The sequence below is a fragment of the Musca vetustissima genome, unplaced genomic scaffold (assembly GCF_032173495.1).
Source record: "Musca vetustissima isolate MV318-11 ecotype Yass unplaced genomic scaffold, APGP_CSIRO_Mvet_v1 utg72488, whole genome shotgun sequence".
Classification (NCBI taxonomy): Eukaryota; Metazoa; Arthropoda; class Insecta; order Diptera; family Muscidae; genus Musca; species Musca vetustissima.
Window position 1 is genome coordinate 55,174 of NW_026884360.1, and position 24,253 is coordinate 79,426.

At 29.2% G+C, this 24,253-nt stretch overlaps 1 protein-coding gene across 1 annotated transcript in view; it reads right to left on the reverse strand.

The window, feature by feature from the left end:
• The window catches only part of LOC133331326 (myosin heavy chain, non-muscle), a 71,503-nt gene extending 50,513 nt beyond the window's left edge, over positions 1-20,990 (reverse strand). Inside the window, exon 1 of the mRNA XM_061539725.1 lies at positions 20,855-20,990. Within this exon, the coding sequence (XP_061395709.1) occupies positions 20,855-20,965 (111 nt within the window). The 5' untranslated portion in view covers positions 20,966-20,990. The remainder of the gene's footprint in view (positions 1-20,854) is intronic.
• Between the last annotated feature and the right edge of the window lie 3,263 nt (positions 20,991-24,253).

The following is a 24,253-nucleotide window of genomic DNA, read 5'->3' on the forward strand; positions in this document are numbered from 1 at the left end:
CTTCCTGGAAACCGCATGCGCATCAAATGATTTTGAGAATTACGCGATTTAGACGCAATTTATCTCAAAAATAGTGTGAGCTGGCACATCCATGGTTCTTAATGGACCACATTGAAATCAGTATAGATCGATGTATTTTTTTAGGGTGCACACCGAAATCGGATGCGCGTTAATGGCATATGGAGTTTTCGGAAATTATTCGCGTTTTACGGTTTTTTGGGTACTTCAATGTAACGTGCGGCACATCTCAGCCGTCATATAAAATTTCGCAAAATATATATGGATTGGAAGATAAACTTCAGTACTTCCTGGAAACCGCATGCGCATCAAATGATTTTGAGAATTACGCGATTTAGACGCAATTTATCTCAAAAATAGTGTGAGCTGGCACATCCATGGTTCTTAATGGACCACATTGAAATCGGTATAGATCGATGTATTTTTTTAGGGTGCACACCGAAATCGGATGCGCGTTAATGGCATATGGAGTTTTCGGAAATTATTCGCGTTTTACGATTTTTTGGGTACTTCAATGTAACGTGTGGCACATCTTACCCGTCAAATGAAATTTCGCAAAATATATATGGATTGGTAGATAAACTTCAGTACTTCCTGGAAACCGCATGCGCATCAAATGATTTTGAGAATTACGCGATTTACACGCAATTTAAAATGTATATTTCATAATATTATTTTATTTTAAGATTTATTCCTATTTATAGAATTCTAAGATTTATCGGAAGGGTCTTGATATAATCCGCAAGGCGTATACTTACACACAAAAAGTGATTATTAATATATATGCAAATTTTTCGGCGAAATTCGGGTAAAATAACAGAATAACCCCAAATTTTTTTTCTGAATTTTCTTGTATAAAAAATTAAAAAAATAAATATGATGACATTATTTTTTCGAACCAAAAACAAATATTTTTCCTCAATATATTGTTTTGTTGTCGCTGTGATTTACAAACCGCTACACGGACTTGTGTGATTTTGATATCATTTGATTCACCATGGTGTTTAGATTATGTAGATATTTTTAAATTAATTTTCAGGTGTGTGTATGTCATTAATATATTGAAAATATTGATTTGATCTCCGATATTTTTTTATTTTTCTCATATTTCGCGAAGATGTGCACCTTTTTCGCGAATATTATAATATATTCATATTCTTATTTTACGGAGGAAGATATATATCAATGTTTTTGGTCAATATAATAAACGGTGTAATTTTAAGATTTTTTTCTTATGCCCAAAATTAAAACCTCGATAACTTTTGCGCGCATCAACCAAAAATTTGATCGCGAACGGTTTCGGAGTCAGAACATTTTTCTCTATATGTGTACCAAAAATCATTGATGTGCCACAAAAACAAAAAAGCTGATTTTTTGAAAATGGAATATTAAAAAATTTGCAATATTGCCCATATATATATTATTAATAATTTTTGTATACTTTTAATTATCTTTTTTTTAATTTTTAATATTAGGGGAGAGGGGGGCACCTTTGAACGTGGGGCACCTTTGAACAGCGCTCATAAAATCTTGGTTTAATATTTTTCCGACCCGCAACCACATTTTTGTATATGGCAATCTTGTACTCTATATGCGTAAACCACTTTGGCTTGCTTTTTCAGTTGTCGAAAAATTGTGCGTGGGTGACCATGTTTTCTCAGTGTCATTGTAAACTTTTATTCATTTGGTTGTAAGGGCGCAGGAAGAATTCTGTGATAGTTTTCTTTCGTCAAACAAATTTTTTGCATTCCATCAATCATTTTAAACATAATTAATGTAATTTCTTTCAAATATATTTATTACAAAAAAGTTATTTTAAATTTCCGTAAAATGCCATGGGTGGGGCACCTTTGAACATGCACATTAAACTCGAGAAAAAAAGGAGTTTTTAACTTTTGGCTTCGATTTCTAAAAATTTCAAATGGGCTAATAAGATCACGAAATTAACTGTGTTTTTCACTATATTAATTTTTGTTTTTAAGTCATTTTATGTTTTAATAACTTTTGATCTAAATTTTTTAAATTTTGAACATTTTTTATATATTTTTTAATGAATAAATGCATTTCTGATATGTATGAATAAAATACATATATATTTGAGCATAAACACTGTAAAAAACCATGTCGTTCAAAAATGCTAACCCGTGTTCAAAGCTACCCCCCTGGGGGGCAGTTTTGAACACTTTGAGTTCGCCCATTAAAACAGTAATAAAATATATTTATCAAGCTTATAGTATGTCATATGTATATTCATTTTAAAGGTTACATATGTACCTATTAGTTAAAATTTATAAGAGACCAAAAATTATAAAATAAAAAAATTTATAAGGCTTGAAAGCAAAAAGTGTTCAAAGGTGCCCCCCTCTCCCCTAATTATTTTTTATTTTATTTTTAATTTAATTTTTTATTTTTCAATTAATTTCTTAATTATTTTTATTTCAATTAATTTTTAAATTTTAAATATTAATAATATTAATATTATATTTTTTATTAATTAATATTATATTTATATTTTAAATAATTTATATTATATATATAAATATTATTAATAATTTTTGTATATTTTTAATTATCTCTTTTTAAATTTTTAATATTAATTATTTTTCATTTAATTTTTAAATTAATTTTTTATATTTAAATTAATTTCTTAATTATTTTTTTTATTTCAATTAATTAATTTTAAATTTTTATTAATTAATTTTTAATTAATTAATTTTTAATTTTAATTAATTAATTTTTAATTTTAATCAATTATTTTTTTAATTTAATATTTTTTAATTTTAATAAACAATTTTTTAATTCTAATTAATTATTTTTTTTAATTTTAATTAATTATTTTTTATTTTAATTAATTATTTTTTATTTTAATTAATTATTTTTTATTTTAATGAAATATTTTTTATTTTAATTCATTATTTTTTAAATTAATTTTTATTTGATTATTATTTTAATTTATTTTTTAAATAAATTTTATAACTCATTTTTTATTTTTTTAGTTAAATTGATTTGTTTAATTATTTCTTAAATAATTTCTGTTTTAATTAATTATTATCTTTTTAATTAATTTTTATTTTTATAAATTTTTAGTTTTTTTAAATAATTTTTATTTTTTTTTTAAATTTGTATAATTTTTATTTTTTTTTTTTTTTTTTTTTTTTTTTTGTTTTATTTTATGTTTTTTTTTTATTTTTTATTTTTCAAAATCTAAAAATTATAATTAAAAAATTCTAAAAATTATTTTTTTCTATCTATTAAAAAATTTCCAAATTTCCATTATTACTTAAATTTATTAAAATAATTATTTTCCCTTTTTATATTTGTTCAAAATTATTTTGTCGCAATGATCTAAGCACAGTAACCGTAAGGTTATCTAGCTATCTTTAAAAAAATAAAACTGCAATATTTTTTTCAACACCAAACATGGTCAATAATAATGATGTCAACAAGAACAACAACAAACAAATGAATGAAAAACTAATAATAGAGAATATCAAAAAGAAAATTGAAAAAAGTTAAATCTCGTGTTAAATTTTAAATGGCTTTTATTTTGAAAACATGACAATTCAATAAAAACAAATACTAAAGTCTACGGATAGAACAAACAACAAATAGCGCGCCGCTACACGAGATCTTTGATACATCTCCTCTTTCTTACCCGCTGCAGTAGCAAGTAAAATGTGAACGTTTAACAACATCTACCCTCTTGAGAGCAACGGCAGTTTTGTAACTGGTGACCAGGTTCGACGAGACATGCAAATGTGTAGATTTTTTTTTTCAATTTAGTGCAAAGTGGTTTTGTGGGAAGAGGAGGACAGAGACCTCATATCAAGGTCGAAGGACCAAATGTGAAAAAGAGAAAAAAATCAAGGAGGTATTTTCCTAACGAGGGTTTAAAATACCTTGACTCTGTGATATTATTGAAGAAGGGGACACGGTTTCTTTATTTTACATCATATCGGGCTCGAAGGACCAAATGTAAAAGAAAAAGAAGACGCTAGTGAAGTGTTTGAAATACTCGGAATGTGTTGTATTATACAAATATACGACACTGTGTTTTATTTTACTTTATATCGGGCTCGAAGGACCAATTGGAAATGATCTGAATTTATTTAGAATGAAAAAATGTATTTAATTTTATTTAAAAAAGATCAAAGTAACCCTTTGACGGATTTAATTTTGTTCGAAACACTGTGCCGTCTGAATAAAAAAAATCAAACACATATTAATTTTATACGGTCAGTAATGGACATTGCATTAAAATGACATCGAAGTGGAGAGAGATAGATACGATATGTGTGTTAGCATAATAACATTTTTGTTGTTGTTTCATTTTTTTGCAAGTGATCAGAATAAACCTGCCTGCCAGTCCGTCCGTCAGCCAAGCGATCCGTTTTAAATACGCTTGTCTCTCTAAACTACTAAAGGTTGATGATTTGCAATTAAATTTACACCACAAGTTAATTTATGCCAGCCATGCGGTAGATATAAAACAGAATCCAAATAAAAAAACCAACAACAACAGCAATAATAACAGAAATAACAACAACATCATCGTTGTCGTAAAGCATGCGATGCACTGGTACGTGCAGATAATTATAATGAAGGTGTGAAGTGGTATGGATTGAGGGATGGTGTGAGGACTTGATGATGATTAAGAGGGTTATTTAAGGTATTAAAGGAGGAATTTTCATTACGTAGAAGGTGGCCAGACACAGGTTATGACGGGGGGTTTCAATAAGAGGATGATGAAATTTCAAAACTAAAGTATTGGAAACATTATAAATATATATATTTGAAATAAAATGGCGCCCAACATTTTATATGTGTAAAACGTTATATCTTTTTAACAAAATGTTTCTCGAAGGACCAAAAAGGTATTTAATGAAAAATGGCGCCCAACTATTTCAGAAGGCCATGTTCCTGAGTTATGTGAAATATAAAAAATATATATCGAAGGACCAAAAGTTATAAATGTAAATACCAAAAATGTCCGACATTTGCGAGGATGTCAGATCCAAATTAAATTTAAAAAATTAATATGTAAAATGGCGCCCAACCTATGTTTTTCTAATAACATTATCTTTAGAGGGACGCCCAACCTATGTTTTTCTAATAAAATTTTCTTTAGAAGGACGAAAAAATGGCTCCCAACTATTTCGGAGGACCAAATTCCACAACTATGTGAAATATGAACAAAAATATATGTATATCGAAGGACCAAAAGTTATGAATAGGTATTTACAGTTATAGCTTTTGGTCCTTCGATATATATTTTTTCATATTTCACAAAGCATTTTCCCAAATATTTCCCCAAATATTTAAAATATAAATATGTTAATCTGTTAACTGATTGTGCTCGAAGGACCAAAACAAACAATGGCTAATTAATTAAATGTTTCTAAAAACAAATATATTTTTAATAAAGTTTCAGCGTAAGACAAAAAAGCGCCAAAAAAATACTATTTCGAAAGAAAAAATTTCAGAATTTTGAACAAATATAGGGACTAGATATGGTCGAAGGACCAATAACATTAAATATAAATGAGACAGGTACTGAATGTTCTAGGTACTGAATGTGCTCGAAGGACCAATAAAGTTAAAATAATCCTGCTCGAAGTACCAAATCCTGGATATCAAAAATAACAAATCGGTGAAAGTTGTCGCATTTTATAGGCAGCCAGGCACTGAATGTGCTCGAAGGACCAATAAATTTAAGTGTGAGTAGCTGTAATGTTGTTTACAAATGTGCGGACTTAAAAGGATAATATTACAAATTTGCATCGTAACTTTTTGGCACTGATAATTGCAGAAACGAATTAGAAACAAAAAAATAAAATTGCAAATTATATTAAAATAAGGGCTACCCAAAAATACCAAATCGGTGAAATGGATTAAAAGAGGCAAGTTAATAATTTCAATTCATTATATATTAATCGAATTTTCTGCGTCACATTATATATCGAATTAGAAAAAAAAATAAAATTGCAAATTGTATTAAAATAATTCTGCTCGAAGGACAAAAAATGTGTTCTACTTTAGAAAATAATCGAATTTTCTGTGTCATATTTTATATCGATATCTCTGAGGTTGTGTGTTGGTTTATCTTTCAAAAAGTCTGAAAGAAATTTAATTCAGATCGAATACTTTCTTTTAAGACCTCTACAAAATGAGGAAAATTCCGCTACCATCTGTCTTACCTATTTTAAATATTCTCACATCTTTCCAAGCATACAAATCTGCCGGGATAAAAAATTAGTCTTTCAAAGCTCAGCCTGGCTTTGCATTTCGATTAATTCACAATTTTTGAGATGGGTATCTCGACAATCACCATAATTGACTGCCTGCCAGCAGGCTAGATGACAGGCAACAAGCAAACGATAATTCTATGATGACAGACTGGCGGACGGACGAACGAACAGACAGACAAACTGATCTGGTTTCAACGTTATTTGCCATTTATGTAGAATTGAGTCAATGCAACGCAAGGCAATTAAAGCGGCATTTTTGTCGACTTTTTATTCATCGTAGTTGTTGTTGTTATTGTTTTTCTAGTTGCCTATGTGTGTTATATATATTTATTTCACACATGTGTATAATTAACAAGTGTGATGGTTGTTGTTTTTTTTTTACTTTTTTCCCGGCTCACATAAAGGGTGAAATTGATGCGAATTCAAAGGTAGGTAAAATTGATCGGACCCCCTATATGAGGGTCAAGACATGGTCATACATTATAACGAAATAGAAAAAAATAAATAAAATTACTAATTGTATTCAATTAATTGTGCTCGAAGGACCAAATCCTGACCATCAAAAATACCAAATCGCTGAAATGTGACGCATTTTATGGTCTTAAGAAACGCATATGAAAAAATGGCGCCCAACGTTACTTAAACTACATTGTTTTACTGATCACATTTCTTTTCTTCAATTCGTTGTTTTGTTGAATTTGGAATGATAAATTTTTAGATGCACACATGGACCTACATTATAAAATATTTGTTATATTTATTGAAAATTTTCTGCAAAGGACATTTTCTCAAAGTACCCTGAATGAAAACGCCGAAACCGTTGCATGTGGTCTTACGAAAATTTCGACTGATATGTAATAGTAATATATTTGCAAAATATCAAAGTTCCTTATCTTATGGTTACAAAAAATTACCCCACAAGCGAATATAGAAGATGGACATGCACCTGTGGGGTTCACTAAACATTGTCGCCAAATTTTCTTTTCTCCTCCTCTTCGATGAACATTTTTTTATAATTAATTAAACAATTAATTAGCAATTAATTCGTCACGAACTAAAATTCTTTTGAATGACTCAAGAGACAAATTCACCTCATGCAAATATCAACAATTTTCCGACTAACGAAGAGGACCACCCGCTGCTGACCATTGCAACATTTCATCAACGCCATGTTTGTGAATTTTTGTAGTTAAAAATAAAATTTTTTCGTCATAGTCCTCCTTCGCCTCTTTCTGAGCAACATCATCATCAGCATCAAATACATCGAAACATCTGCATTCTTAGTGCCGTCGTCCGATTCGTCATCGATGAAATGTGATTGATGGCTATTTGTTATACCTGGCGTCGGGGTTTTCTTATCTCAAATATGTAACATCTAAATTGAATTGAATGGCATAGACAACAAAAGGGGATTCTTGAGGGTCTTCCGAATATAAAGAAAATAGCTCTTTGGAATAAACTGATGGTAGTCATAATAGAGGAGCTGGAAGGAGCCTTTCTAAAGACGAGCGGAATTGGATCTCTATAGACCAGCTGAAGGGGATTTATAAAGACAAATTGAAGCAGGCCTTTATAGGCAAATCGGTTAAATTTGTCGAATTTTAGAGGCCTATAAAATGGCGCCCAATGCGCAATAATTTTTGAAAGGCCATATTTCAGAGTCATGAAAAATGGGAACAAATCTAGGAACTGAATGTGCTCGAAGGACCAAAAAAGTTAAGTGAGAGGCTCTAATGTTGCTTACATATGTGCGGACTTAAAAGGATAATATTACATGTTTGCATCGTAACTTTGTGGCTCTGATAAATGCAGAAACGAATTAGAAAAAAATAAAAAAATGTATTAAAATTATTCTGCTCGAAGGACCATGAAAATGCAAAATCGGTGAAATTTGTCGCATATTATAGGTCTAGAAAATTGCCAACATGTTAAATACATTTTGAAATACAAATTATGAATAAATCTGGGCACTGAATGAGATCGGAGGACCAAAAAAGTTAAGTGCAAGGCTCTAATGTTGTTTACATATGATAATATTACATAGAACCAAATCCTGGCAATAATAAATACCAAATCGGTGAAATGGGTCGCATTTATAGGCCGGAAAATGGTGCCCAACATGTATATATTTATATATTATGTATATTTTATAATTTATGAAAAAATCTAGGCACTGAATCGGCTCGAAGGACCAATAAAGTTAAGTGTGAGAAGCTCTAACGTTGTTTACATGCAGAAACGAATTGGAAGAAATCAAAATACAAATTCAATTAATATAAATTTGCTCGAAGGACCAAATCCTGGCCACCAAAAATATCCAATCGGCGAAATGTGCCGTGACCTTAACACACATTTTTTAATGATAATTTTTCTGAAAGTGGCGCCCAAATTGTCGCATTTTATAGATTTTATGTTTTCTTTGACAACCAACAACTTACAAAAATTGGCGCCCAACGTAACATTTTGGCAGAAACGTATTTGAAGAAGAAAATTCTGAACACACATTTGCCTTCTTAAATTGAGGGTTCCTTTGTTTTTCTGAAAGTTGGGCGCCAATTTCTGAAAGTGATTTAAGTATCTTATTTGCAATAAATGGTATTAGCTGTAAAAGAAAAGATAGTTACCCTTACAAAAATTAAATTTTAATCACAAATGTGAGGGAAAAAGTTCTTCTAAAAAGTGCACCATTCCATATTCAACTAATTGAGAAATCCATTGGGCGCCACTTTCTATGACAATGCCATAAAATTAAACTTATCATTGCAAAAAATGTATTTTATTACAAATTGGGCGCCATTTTCTCATATGTGTCTTCCATTTGGTCCATTTGGATTTGGTCCTTCGAGCAGAATTATTTCAATACAATTTCTGATTTTATTTTTTTCTAATTTTAGCCTTTTAAGTCCGCACATATGAAAATAACATTAGAGCTTCTCACACGTAACTTTATTGGTCCTTCGAAGGAAGTCTTAGAGAATTGATTCGTAAACAAGGTAAAGTGGGTCTTTACAGGCGCGCAGAGAGAGTCTTTTCAAGGGATTTTTTAAATAAAGGGATCCTTCATAAGGATCCTTCATAAAAAACTTTAGAGGACTTTTAGAAATATTTAGGCTCTTTTCATATTCTTTTATTTAATTACCCTCTCTGGCGCCCAAATCGTAATCTATTCACCTTCAAGAATAACCAATTTGTCTATCTCCTGTCATTCTCATTCATATTCTTCATAATAGCCCGATTGCTCGCGATGATGATAAGATCGCTTAGATCACTGCTGCTAGGCTACTGGCATCTTGTCTATTAGCTGAATGCAATCTTTTGCCTCACCTCAACCCATTAAATAACTTGCGTCATTTAAGGTAGCACCTCAGCCAGCAACAACTGGCACCAACCCAGAGAAGCGTCAGCAAAACCAACAAAAACAGAGGCCTCTGACGCCTCGGTGGCAGCTTTGGTGGTATGTATTTTATGATGCATAATATTTTCATGTGTTGCGGTGAATTAATTACAAAATTTCTTTGTCTTGGGGGGAGGAGGTGGTGGGAGGGTTCTGGGGAATAGAAGCGGAGGCGAAAAAAAATTGCAAACAATTTTATTAACAAAAATTGGTTATTTTAATTATCTAATTCCACATCTTTCGGACCTTTCCCGCAGCAACTTAGAAAAGATAAATCTTTATTTCGAACATGTGTGAAGCCATTTTTGGGGGGACAGACATAAATCATGTGACGTACATACACATCATTCACATTTATGGAGGAACCAAGTAGCAGGAGGAGGAAGGTAGGCAAGGTATGAATGGTCGGATGAATGGATGAATGACTAAAATATGCATATCTCTGCTTAAACATCATTATTTATTTTTGCAGTTTTTTTGTTTTTGCTTCGATTCTCGTTGTTGTTGTCTTGCCCAAATCAATTTAATTCAATACCATATTTGGTTGACAATTTAACAAACTATGTGAAGCTGGTTGGCTGGCTGGATGATTGGTTTGTTGGCTGCTTGGCTGGCGGGCAGACTGTGCTGACGCGTTCGTTGTTTGTTTGTTTGATTGGCTTGCTGGTCTGGCCTGGCTGGCTGGCTTGGCTTTGTAATTGAAAACGTTTTGAGTGCATAAATAATCGAAAACGACATATAAGAACATTTGGGTCAATTTTGAAAAGTGAATTTTGCCAAATATTGTTGTTGCTGTTGCAGTTATTGTTGTTGTTGTTGTTTAGAATTGAATTGCGCACCAAACAGCTCAAGGACAAATAATTAATTGATGAGGGAGATTGGGGTGGGGTATTGTTTTTGTTGTTGCGACGATTACCTTTTGTGTTTTTATGATTTATTTTTAAAAATATATTTTTTTTTGTCTATCAGATTTGGAGAACTAATTAAGAGCAGATAAATTTCATATTTTTATGAAATTAATTTTTTGTACTAATTTATACGTAATTAACAAGAATAAGTAAGGCTAGTAAAAATAGTATTTTTTGTAATTTATATTAAAAACACTAAAAATAATTCTTGGATAATATTAAAAAAAATATTTTTGGCTATATAAAAATAAGTTCAACCCTTCTGAACCTTGAAGTGGTCACATCAGGAAGTGAAAATTTAAAACGCCAATAATCGGTTGGGGACCTTATATGTGGGTTAAGTTAAAACATGAACATTAAAATTTACACTTTGAGTAAGCCCAAAAATGCCAAAAATTGTGCGTTGCTACCAATATATGGGCCAATATCTCAACATTTTAACGAAGAATTTTTACCTACCAAGAATTTGGAATAATAAATTACGTCCATTTCCGTAAAAAAAAGTATCCGGGAGCATGAAACACTTGTGTGGACGTGGCCTTTCTGAAGTCTTTCAAAGAATTTTGATCTCTCAAAAAATGGGTTTGGAAATTCGTACCAGAACGGCTGGAGGGCTTCTTATAAAAGAGTTGGTCACTTATGGAGTGCAACAAAATGTACCAAAGGGTTTTTGGGAATTCGAACTATAAATGTACGAAAAGTACTAAAATGTACCATATTTGATGACGATTGGACCGAGCTAAAGACTTGACATTTTGAATGCGAATCAAGGTTGAGAAGTAGGGTTGATGTAAATAGGGTTTGGAAATATAAACACATGTATACGTAAAGTACTATATGGTACTAAATTTGGTACAATTTGAATTTACAGTTACGGACAGAGGATACTGAAATTTAAAAATAACATTTGAAATTAAGGGATTGTAGGTAGTTTTGAAAATAATGTGTACCTATGTGTACGAAAAGTACTAAATGGTACTATATTTGGTACAATTTGAATTGTGGATGAACCGATAGATATTGAACATTGAAATTTTGCAATAAGGATTCTAATGGATTGTATGAATTAGGTAGTTTTGAAAATTCGTACTTATTTGTACTAAATGGTACTAAATTTGATACAATTTGGATACAGTTGATCCAATCGAGGTGGAATCTAAAATTCCGAATTAAGATTGCTGTTGGAGTGTAGGATTGGGGTATTTGGGAAGTTTAAGAAATTTGTATATGGTACTATATTTGGTACACTTTTGAATTGGATGAACCGATAGAGCTGGAACACTGAAATTTAGAAATATTACTTATGGGTACTAAATGGTACTTAATTTGGTACAATTTGAATTTTTGGTGAACTGATAATTTGGAATTACAATTACTGTTGGAGTGTAGGACTGGAGTATGGATGTAGGTTGGAAATTTGTACTTATGGGTACTAAATGGCACTAAATTTGGATTTAGGTAAACCGATTTGGTGAACCGATGGAGCTGGAATTCTGAAATTTGGATATGTAAAAAGTTTAAAAAATTCGTACTCATTGGCTAAATTTGGTACAATTTGGATATGGGTGAACCGATTGGGAAATATGGGTTGTATTGTTTGAGGTAGGCAGTTAGGGAAATGTTGTTATTAATGCCAACTAAATTGTATAACATTTTGTACAATTTGAATTTATGTGATCTGATAGAGCTGGAATTCTGAAATTTGATAAAAAGTTTACCGTTGCAATGTAGTATTGGAGTATGTAGGAAGTTTTAGAAATTCGTGCTTAGGTGTACAACTAAATGGTACTAAAGTTGGTAGAAATTGGATTGAGTCCTGAAATTGGGAAATATGATTTCTATTGGATTGTTGAGGTTCGCAGTTTTGGGAACTTATACTAATGTGTACTTAATGGTACTGAATTTAGTAAGATTTGGATTTGGGTAAACCTATAGGGCACGAATTATGAAATTTGAAGGCAGTTTTGGAAAAAAGTTATACAAAAATAAATAAATTCACCAAATTTAGTATAGAGTCAGAATTATGTTGTGGTCAGATTGGTAGTGTAGTGTAGAATTATGAAGGTGGTTTTTTAACACGTACTTTAACGGAACAAATGCTACTAAAATTTTAATTATTGTCAACATTTACATATTTAGTTCTCAATGAAGCCAAAAAATATATTTAGACAAGTTTAAAGAATTCCCACGTTCGCTAACGAAGTATCGCGTCTATGCCAGTCTAAGAATAAATTAAAAAAATTATTCTAAACACATTTATGTTCGGCGTTGAAAATGCCAAAAACGCTTGGGGGCTTTACGTGGGGCTAGACATTGTAAATTATCGGTCTGAAGGTATTTTGCCCTTTTATTACAGACACTAAAATATAGTTTGGCTAAGAACTTCAGCAGACCGACCATATTTCGAATTTTGAGCAAAAAAAATTTACCTAAATTTAGTAGGATCCTTTATATGAGAGATATGTCAGACATAGGCCCGTAAGAAAATTGTCGGCAACAATACTTTTCACCTTCCAATTCGGTTGGAAAATTGGAGCTACCGACCGATTTCAGAAGTCATCCGAATATCAAAAACGCCTTCTAATTGCCGATTGGATCCTTGAAATTCATGATAATTATGTGAAATTTTATCCGAAAACCCATGACCACAAATTGGTGGGCCAGTTCCTCCTCGGTTGCTACATCAACAAGTTAAATTGTATAATTTATTTAAATGATGTTTTCATTGATGTCTGTTTTGATGTGTTAATATCGAAAAACATTTTAATATTTAGTGCCCCAGTCTATCTACCTACGGCCAAGATCAAGCAGCAGCTAGTTTCGCTCTCCCCCAAAAAACAACAACAACAACCAACAGGGTGACAGCTACAACCGACAGACAGCCACTAGACAAAACTAAAACTAAATTATTTAACATTTTCTGCTGTTATATTTTCTATTTTTGTTTTGTTTTTTTACAATTTTTTTCCTTCTGTCATGTTGTTACAAACATTTCATTGCATTTGTAATTTATATGAAATGTTTGGGTGGTGGTGGTGGTGTTCGGAGGGTCAGAAAAAAATTGCATATCTTATTTGTGCCTGCCACCGCTGGGTGATGGTGTGTTGTGGTTGCAGCAAATCTGTCTCTGGCTGAGATTTGATGATTTATTGCCATCACCAAGAATTGGCGCCTACCATTCAACTCGTCAGTCACACAGTTGGACATTTTACAACTTGTTTGAATTTACAACAGCAACAACAACAGCAGCAAAAACAAAAGTATCAAATAATAAATTATAACAATAAAAATGCTGTAAAATGTTGTCAATTGTAATAGGGCGACAGCAAGAAAAAAAATGGGGTTACTAGTACTATAAAATCTCTCTTATACAAGGAATAATATAAATATCAATGATAATACTGTATCAATAATAACAAGTGAAAAAGCGTTAAGTTCGGCCGGGCAGAACTTTGGATACCATCCACCATAGATATACTGGCAGGTACTTGAAATGAAAATGTAGGGAACATACCAAAAAAAAAAATGGACCTATACCGACATTTCTACAAACCGATTATGTAAACAGTAATTTTTAATAGAAAATTATACCCTCAGCTTTATGGCTAATTTCACACGGTGAAAATGTGCCTCATCGAAATATTGGTTCTAGACGCCATGTTTCTTTGGGCCAAATCCGTTTCAGAAAAATTTGATTTCATCCCACTTATTATGTCTTCCAAACTTAGTTCAAGTCCGAATTTGGGGAATATCGGTCCATGCCTTCTGGAACCTCCCACACAAGGGCTACGGCTAAGCCTAAATGCGGGCTATAGTTCACATATAGTTCATTATCGAACCGTACGTTCTAGTTTTTAATATCGATATCCTTCGCAGGTGAAATGATTACAACAGCGTTCGAAGCAAACCCAAAACGCGGAAAAATCAGATAATTTTATTAATATAAAAAATGGGGTTATATGGGGACTACGCCTAAAAGGGGTTGACTATAATTTTTGGTAGGGAAATTTGTTTCCATATACGGCTACAAAATACCAAATTTCAGTGATATGGGAGCTACCAGAAAAAATTGACTTACATTTATAATTTATAGTGGAGATATTTGGTACCCAATAAGAACCCAATGTACCAAATTTTAGCGAATTAGGTTGAAAAACGCGCTCAAGAACCCCAAAATACCGAATACCTAGATCGTCTTAGAATTTTACCATGATCAAGAATATATATACTTTATAGGGTCGGAAATGAATATTTCAATGAGTTACAAACGGAATGACAAAATTACTATACCCTCCATACTATGGTGGAGGGTATAAAAAAATACCGATCGTCACATCTCGAATCGATAAAGTCTATCTAGCTATGGGTGTTGGTTTATTTGTCCATTATAAAAGGTCACTATTATAGATGCATATAGCCCGGTTATGGCCTACATAAACACTTGGGTTATTAAATAATGATCTCAAAACCACGAATAAGTGTTTCAGGACAAAAAATAATAATTTGTGAATATTTATACAAAATGTTATTTCTATTGTGTATACTATTTACAAAAAATAAGCAAGTTGATATAAACAATACAATGCAGTGGTAGGGTATCACTGGTCAACTCCATAGGATTTTAGATTATATATTTTTTTGTGTAATATATTTAGCTTTCTTATAAAAACAACCTTTTTAAAATAATTAAGATAAGAATTTACCATTTTTGGCATCTTCACTTTTGAACAAGACGCAAAATATGATTGAATATGACACCTAGAGTGTAATGCCGTGTAGTACGTAGCAAAACAAAAGATTTTAAAATAGTAGTTTTTATTTAGTGGGCAATTAAAAAGCAATTTGTTCTTTGTTCTTGTAATACTTGTCTATTTTCTTATTTTGTTCATTCATAAGAAATGTGGCAATTGTTTACAAATGACTTGTAAGAGGAAAGGAAACCCCCAATGAAATTCTCAAAAATCATTTGGAAGAAGTTATTAAAAATAGCTTCTAGGAGAAAATACCCCATAATAAAAAAAAAGGAAAAAGATATTGCATTACTCTGAAACTGCATACTACATACACAAAATACATATCAAATTACGCAGATTCGCGACTACAATAATCTTATAATCGATTTTTACAAATTCCCATTTGCGTATTAAAGCTAGAAGTACAATTGAAAAAAAAAACTCAAAATCGAGCTTCAAAATGTCAGCATCACTTAAAGGTAGATGCAGTTAAAATTTTGAAAAATGATACATAAGGGGCGTAGTCCCCATTTTGTTGGCTTCTAGTTTTACCGTGAAATGAGTGAGTATATATATATATATATATATTTCATATTTTGTATATATTATTTTTTTATAATTTTTTGATTCCTTTTTTTATTTCATTGTTCATGTTTTCTTTATTTTTTGTTCCAATGTTTTATTTTTTTTTCTATTTTTTTAAGTTTTGTTCCTGTTTTTAACTTTTTTTTTTATTTTAATGTCCCTTTTTTATTTTATTGTACCTAATTTTTTATTTATTTTTTAACCTTTTTTTATTTTTTGTTCCTATTTTTCATCTTTATTTTTTCCAGTTTTTTTTTAATTTTTTAAGCTTTTTTATTTTTATACCCTCCACCATAGTATGGAGGGTATCTTAATTTTGTCATTCCGACCCTATAAAGTACATATATTCTTGATCAGGGTAAAATTCTAAGACGATCTAGCCATTTCCGTCCGTCCGTCCGTCCGTCCGTCTGTTGTAATCACGCTATCTTCTGAAGGAATTGAGATAGGGAGCTGAAATTTTGCATAGGGTTGTCTTTTGTCTGCAGGCAGGTTAAGTTCGAAGATGGGATATATCGGTCCACGTTTAGGCATAGCTCCCATATAAGGGTACCCGCCAAATTTCGGTATTTGGGGTTCTTGAGCGCGTTTTTCAGCCGAATTCGCTGACATTTAGTACATTGGGTTCTTATTGGATACTAAATGTCTCCACAAAAATTTATTAGTATAGGTCAATTTTTTCTGGTAGCCCCCATATAACTGTACCTCCTAATTTTCAGTATTTTGGGGGTTTTGGTCGTATTTTTCCACCGAATTGGCTGTAATTTATTATTTTGAGTTCTTAATAGGTACCAAATCTCTCCACAAAAAATTAAGTACCTATATAGGTCCATTTTTTTCGGGTAGCCCCCATATAAGGGTACAACCCAATTTTCGGTATTTTGGGGTTCTTGAGTGTGTTTTTCAGTCGAATACGTTGAAATTTGGTACATTGGGTTCTTATTGGTTAGTAAATGTATCCACCAAAAATTATAAATATAGGTCCACTTTTTCTGGTAGCCCCCATATCACGGTACCTCCCAATTTTCAGTATTTTTGTGGTTTTTATCGTATTTTTCCGCCGAATTAGCTGTAATTTAGTATTTTGAGTTCTTAATAGGTACCAAATCTCTCAACAAAAAAATTATGAATATAGGTCTATTTTTTCGGATAGCCCCCATATAAGTGTGCCCCCAATTTTCGGTATTTTGGGGTTCTTGAGCGCGTTTTTCAACCGAATTTGTTGAAATTTGGTATTTTGTAGTCGTATATGGTAACAAATCTCTCTATCAAAAATTATTAATATTCGCCCCCTTTTTGGGGTAGTCCCCATATAACCCCCTTTTTATATTAAAATAGTTATCTGATTTGTTCCGCGTTTTGAGTTTGGTTCTATGACTCTATTGTACCCACTGATCGTCTTACAGAAAATATTCATAAATTCATTCATTTTGAAATGCTGAGAACCACAAAAATGTCTATAATTATTTACCCCATAAACTGAAATGCCTATGGGCGTAGCCACCTATTTAGAAACAATTGTCAAAGCCATCAATTGCCAACTACAACAACAAAACAACAACAGAAACAATATAACAAATAAATTGCAATAAAATATTGAGATTTTTGCTGATCGATTTCATCGGGTCGTTACACGCCCAACAACTCTACAAACAATGTCAACCAGCCGAAATAAAATAGAATTAAAAAAAAAATACAAAAACAAAAAATTTCTAAAAAATATTCTAACAATGTATCGAGCAGTAAATTTTGCGGTTTCGCAAAAAAAAGAATAATACCGGGCTAACATACTTTTTTGTTAAAGAGCAAAAAAGATAACAGAAAAACAGCAAATAAATAATAGAACAAAACATATAATTTCAAAGATATTTATCGACTTCTGTTTTAGAATTTTAATTGAGTGTAAAGAACTTTTTGCAAAAGCAAAAAAAAAAGCCAATATGGTTTTTATTTATTTCTTTAAACAAAAAAAAACAGCAAAAACGATTGGAACTCAAACTGTTGGATATGAGTGTTGGCGTCATGCAGCCAACCAACCTGGGTTCAAATTTTTTTTCTTTCAAATATTTTTGTATTTTTTTCTGCCATTTGATAAGCCAAGAAATCACACAAGAAACTAAATTCGAAACCACCTACCTAAAATTCGAAAAAAACGGTTAAAAATGAAATTTAAATTTAATGAGCTCAGAAAATCGGTTCAAAAATTAACATTTAAAGTGAAAAAGCTAAAATTATTTAAAATCACATTGAATTAGCGAACGGGTCACATAAACAAGCGTGCCACTCAAAATGTCTAAATTGGTATGTTGGCGGTTGTTTGCTGGGGATGATTAGATTTCCGCTGGGTGAGCAGAAAAAAACAACAATAAGAAAATAATAAATTGAAAATAAGAAATATATTTAATAAGAAAAAAATTGTTTTCGAAGGTCAGTTGCAGTAAGATACCTCCTCCACTAGCAGCCAACCATCTAATTCTCGATTTTGCCTTATTTCAAAAAAAAAATAATAATAATTCACTTTCATATTAATAAATATTTGCCAACAAAAAGGAAAACAAAACAAAATGCCAAATTACGGGGAAAAAAGTACTTTAGTCACTGCTCTTCCATGAAATAAGTATGTAAGCAAAGCAGCCACTTTCTGATGCATTTAACGCAAAATTTCATTTCAATTATTATATAAACAATCACACCCCGACCGTAAGAGCGAACAATTGTTGATTGAATAAATATTGAGAAAAGTGTTTTTTTTTTGTTTTTGTATTTTTGGAAATATAAACAAATGAAGATAAAACCCAAATGGCTTGGGTCGGAACTTTAAACACATGTATGTATATACAACGTATGTAGCTACGTAATATGTCCATTTAAGACGATATACACTATGTAAATTTGGTTAACATTTTTTTCAGTCAGAAATGGTCATGATGTTCATTTAGTCATTTAATGTTAAATGACGATGACGACGACGACAATTGACGACAACGGAAATCGCCACAAAAAGTCTTCTTTGATTTTAACATGTATATTGACAGTATTTTTATTTTTTATGACTGATTTGTAAAATTAAATTTGGATCTGGAATAATTTTAATTAAAAAATGAAATAAATTAAAAATAAAAGAACTTATAATTCAATAAATAAAATCAACCAAAAAAAATAACAGTATTAGTTTTTTTATAATTGTAAGACATCTATTTTTACAATTTGCTAATATTATTATAATATATCTTTAATATTTTTAGTTATTATTTTTATTTTTTAGAAATTTAATTTCTTTATTATTATTAATTTTATATTATTATTTGTTTTTTTTTCAACTTTTATATTTTAAATTAATTTGTGCTATTTTTATTTTTTTTCTTTTCGAAATTTTTGTATATATATATATATATATATATATTAAACATTTTATTATATCTATTTTTTATTTTTTTTTTAAATTTAAATTTTATTTTTTATTAATTCATTTTTTTATATTTTATATTATTTAATTTGTTATTATTTTTATTATATATTTTTATTTTATATTTTATTTTTATTATTATTTTTAATTTATTATTATTTTTAATTTATTATTATTTTTAATTTATTATTATTTTTAATTTATTATTATTTTTAATTTATTATTAATTTTTTTATTAATTTTTTTTATTATTTTTTATTATTATTTATTATTAATTATTATTTTTTATTATTAATTATTATTATTTATTATTAATTATTATTATTTTTTATTATTTATTATTATTTTTTATTATTAATTATTATTAATTTTTTATTATTAATATTATTTTTTACAATTATTTTTTATAGTTATTTTAATTTTTTATTTATTTTTTTATTATTATTTTTTTTTTTTATTTTATATTATTAATTTTAATTATTTTATATTATTAATTTTAATTATTTTTTATTATTATTTTAATTATTTTTATTTACGTTTTAACTATTTTTTATTATTCATTTTAAATATTTGTTATTATTTATTTTAATTATTTTTATTATTAATTTTATTTTTTAAATTATTTTTTATTGCAAATTTTATTTGTGTTTTTAATAATAATATTTTTATTATTTAAAATTTTTAATTTTTTTTTTATTTTTAATTGTTATTATTATCATTTTTATTACATAATTTTTAATATTTTTATTATTATTTTTTAAATTTTATTATTATTTTTTTGTTCATTTTTATTATTATTTTTTTTTATTTTTATTATTATTTTTTATTTTTATTATTATTTTTTATATTTATTATTATTTTTTTTTTATTTTTATTATTATTTTTTTTTATTTTTATTATTATTATTTTATTTTTATTATTATTTTTTATTTTTATTTTTATTTTTTATTTTTATTATTATTTTTTTATTATTTTTTTTTATTTTTATTATTTTTTATTATTATTTTGTAATTTTTTTTATTTTTGTTATTTTTTTGTTATTTTTATTATTTTTATTATTATTTTTTTCGTTATTTTTATTATTTTTTTTTTTTAATTTTTATTATTTTTTATTTTTATTATTATTTTTATTTTTTTTATTTTATTATTTTTTTTATTAATTTTTTATTTTTTATTATTTTTATTTTTAGCATTCTTATTTTTATTTTTTTTATTATTTGTATTATTTTTATTAAATTGTTTACATAATTTATAAAAGAAAAATGTTATATAAAATTTTATAGATTTTTATCAAAATTAAAATTTTATATATTATTAAAAAATAAAAATTGTATATATAATATTATGTAAATATTAAATATTTTCATAAAAATAAAAATTTATATAAAAATACGTATGTAAAAAATACGAAGTAACATGTTATATTTTTAAATATTATTTTATTTTTATTTAATAAAAAAAAATATTTCTTTATTATTATCTTAACATTTTATATTTTTAAATATTATTTTATTTTTATTTAATATATAAAATGTAGTTTATATTGTTTGTTTGGTACTTACATAAATTAGACCAGAATAGTATCTGTCTTTGATATTGTGCAAGACGGATGCTTCATTGAGACATGTTAATTCGGCCATATCCTCGACTTTGTCGAATTTAGGCGGATTCATTTTTTGTATATCATCACGTAGAACCATGACACGCTTACCCGTTTCGGTAAGTTCAACTTCGACTTCGTCGCCATGTTCACGTTTAATACTGGCAGCACAGAAACCCTGCAAAATGTAAAGAAAGAAAAATTAAATTAAAAAGAAAAAATAAATTAAAATTTATGGCAATTGAGGAAAAATAAACAAATTGATATTAATTAAAGAATAATATACAAAATAGAATTTCTTTAAAATATAAAAATTAAAAAAACACACATTTTTAAAAAATATTTTTGAAGAATTTTTTGACATAAGTTTAATAAATTAACGTTTTTTATTTAATTTTTAGAGAGGTAATTTTTGAATGTACATCGAAGCATAACCTTGGATTTTTATCGTGGTTTATATATTTTAAAATATTATTTATTTTTTTATAAAAAAGTCTTCTTTCTGCATATTATATTTTCAGTCTAAGCATGTGTAAAATTTTCTAAAAATAAATGTAAAATAAAAAACAGAGAAAACATTTTTTCATGCAATAGAAGAACAATTGTGCCAAAAACAAAACCAACAACTGCACAATTTTATTTCAGTTGGTTTCACGCGCCTATAATAAGAACAACAACAAACCACAATAACAACATTAAAAAATGTTCATTGAAATTGATGCTGTATCTACAAACTGCAGGCACGCAAGAAATTTTATCAAACATACACACATTTAAACACAAATATTCAACCCATAAATCGGATATAATTGAATTTATTTTTTTCAAAACAAAACAAAAATCTAAATAAATAAAAATAATGCAACGCCAAACTGTGTACATTTTTGCTACAATTCATTTGTATTTCTAATATTCCCTCTCTATCACACTCTTTCTCTCACTCGACTTCCTTCTTCTTCTTCTTCTTATTGGAATTTATGTTGTTGTTGTTGCTGTTGTCATTCTCTTTAGTACACAATGTGAAGTGTGTTGCTGTTGTTGTCGTTGCATATTTCTTTCATTAAGTTTAAACGTCAAGTTGAAGGAATTTCATTTACAGAGCCTTGAACTTGTTTCATCTGAATGTGAGTGTGACGTTGTTGTTGTTCATCATCTTCGTCTTGTTTCTTGCGTTTCTTTGTTGATATGTATCTTTATCTTCGTTGTCTTCCTCTTCTTCTGGGAGTGCTGGCTGTTGTTTGTGGCAGCCATTGCATGATGCAAAAAAATGCAAACCAAAACACAAACGTGCACACACACACACATTGCCACAGAAAGAAAAATAAACAAAAATTTGCAGTAATCCCCCCAATTCAAGGAGAAGAAAAAATGCCGGCATATACGGATTTAGTTTTAATGGAGAGGGAGAGTAATAGAGAAGTGTATTATTACACACAGTAACAGTAACACAAAAATGCAGCATCACACAAATTCTCCCACAGTAACAGTAATACGAGCAAACTTATCATGCCCGAAACAAAGATGCTTTCGTGCGGGGGCGAAGAGAGCCAGCCAGCCAAACAATTGAATGGGGAGTGGGAGAATGAGTTATTGTTGGTATTGTGTATGCAATAGAGATAATACGAGCAAACTTATCATGCACGAAACAAAGATGCTTTCGTGGGGCAGAGAGAGCAAGCCAGCCAGCCGACCAATTGAATGGGGAGTATGAGAGTATGTTATTGTTGGTATTGTATGCAATAGAGGAGAGCAGAGCTGCAATACAATGCAATAGTGGAATTATTACAGCATCTTAAAACACAAGGGCTCCACAAACAACAAAATGGGTAGCAGTGACAAATGCATCGCTCTCTCTCTCTCTCCCTGTGTATTATTCTCTTTCACTATATTGCGTGCAGGAATGCGTATTAATGATCTTAAACATAATTGAAAGGTAAACAAAAGAAGACATTTTAAAAAAGGGAAAAAAGGGTGTTGGCGAAAAAAATGTATTCCCATCAATTTATTTATATGATTTTTTTGGTACTAAAAAGGGGGTAAAAATATTTAAAATTGTATCAAATATTGGAAGAACTGCCATACCATTTAGTATTGTCGGTCAGATAATTTCGATAAAATTATCTATGTTTTTAAATTTTAATTTTTAAAAATTAAAAACCTAATACAATTTGAAAAACAGCAATATTATTAAAATTAAACTTAAGGGGCCCCACCATTCTGGATTTTAAATTTTGACGATTTTCAACCGGCATCAAGAGTTTAATTATCGCCAATATCTTCAAAAGAGTTGTTGAGATTTCCTCTTAAAAATTTTATGAACCATCTTGAGGAAAGTTGGTAGAAAATATAATTTAAAAAAATCGATGTGCCCTTACATTTAAAACATCTAAAATTAAACTAAAAACCTATATTTTCTGTGTTACCTTATCTAGAGAAGCTCACAGAAAAAATGTGATAATGAAGAAAAAAACCTCTGCTGGGGTACAAATGTCAAGGAAAATGGCAAATAAACAATTTAATAATTGTCAAAAAGATAAAAAATATTGTTGACTGTTTGTTGTAATAGTTATTGTTGTTGATGCAAGCAAGCAAACATGAATTAACAAAAAAGCACTTAGATACATGACGAGTGTGTGTGTATGAGATAAAATGTATGTCACATATGTAGTTATCAGTAGTATTTTTTATGACGGGTTACATATTTCACTCACTCAGTCAGTCAGTCACTAAATAAATTGTCTTGCTACCGGTTTGATCAGCTACCAACAAAACGCAAATTAATAATAGCTTGGCTTTGTAGTTTCAGTTCTTTCTTGACTGCACCCATAGAAGAGTTATGAGATAAAAAACGAAGAAACGAATAACTACAACATTATTAAAATTCTTGAAGGCCTGCCGCATTATTCAGCTACTCACATTCATTGTTTGAGGGTGTGTGTGTGTGTTGGTTTTGGTCTGAAGTTTGTAATCTTGTGATTACAACTTAAGAACAGTCTAAATACATTTTTAGGGAGGAGAGAGATAGCTTTTCAATGGATAAAAAACCAATTATAATAAAAAAAATTTCCGAAGTAATTTCACAAGGGCACTTTATATAATTTTTTGTACTATCTCTACTATTTTGGAACCAACATTTAAATAAATCTATTTAAGATTTTTTTAACAATTTGTAACTTTTTTGAAACAAAAATTTTCCAATTGAAAGGGACAATAATTCTCAAGTTTTCTGAACATTTTTCATTTCTTTTAATAAGGTGAAAATTTTGACCATTACCATTTTTGTTTGACAACATTATTTGTACTAAACATTGTACAATTGTACTATAAACTGTATAATTGTACTAAAATTTTTACAAAAAAG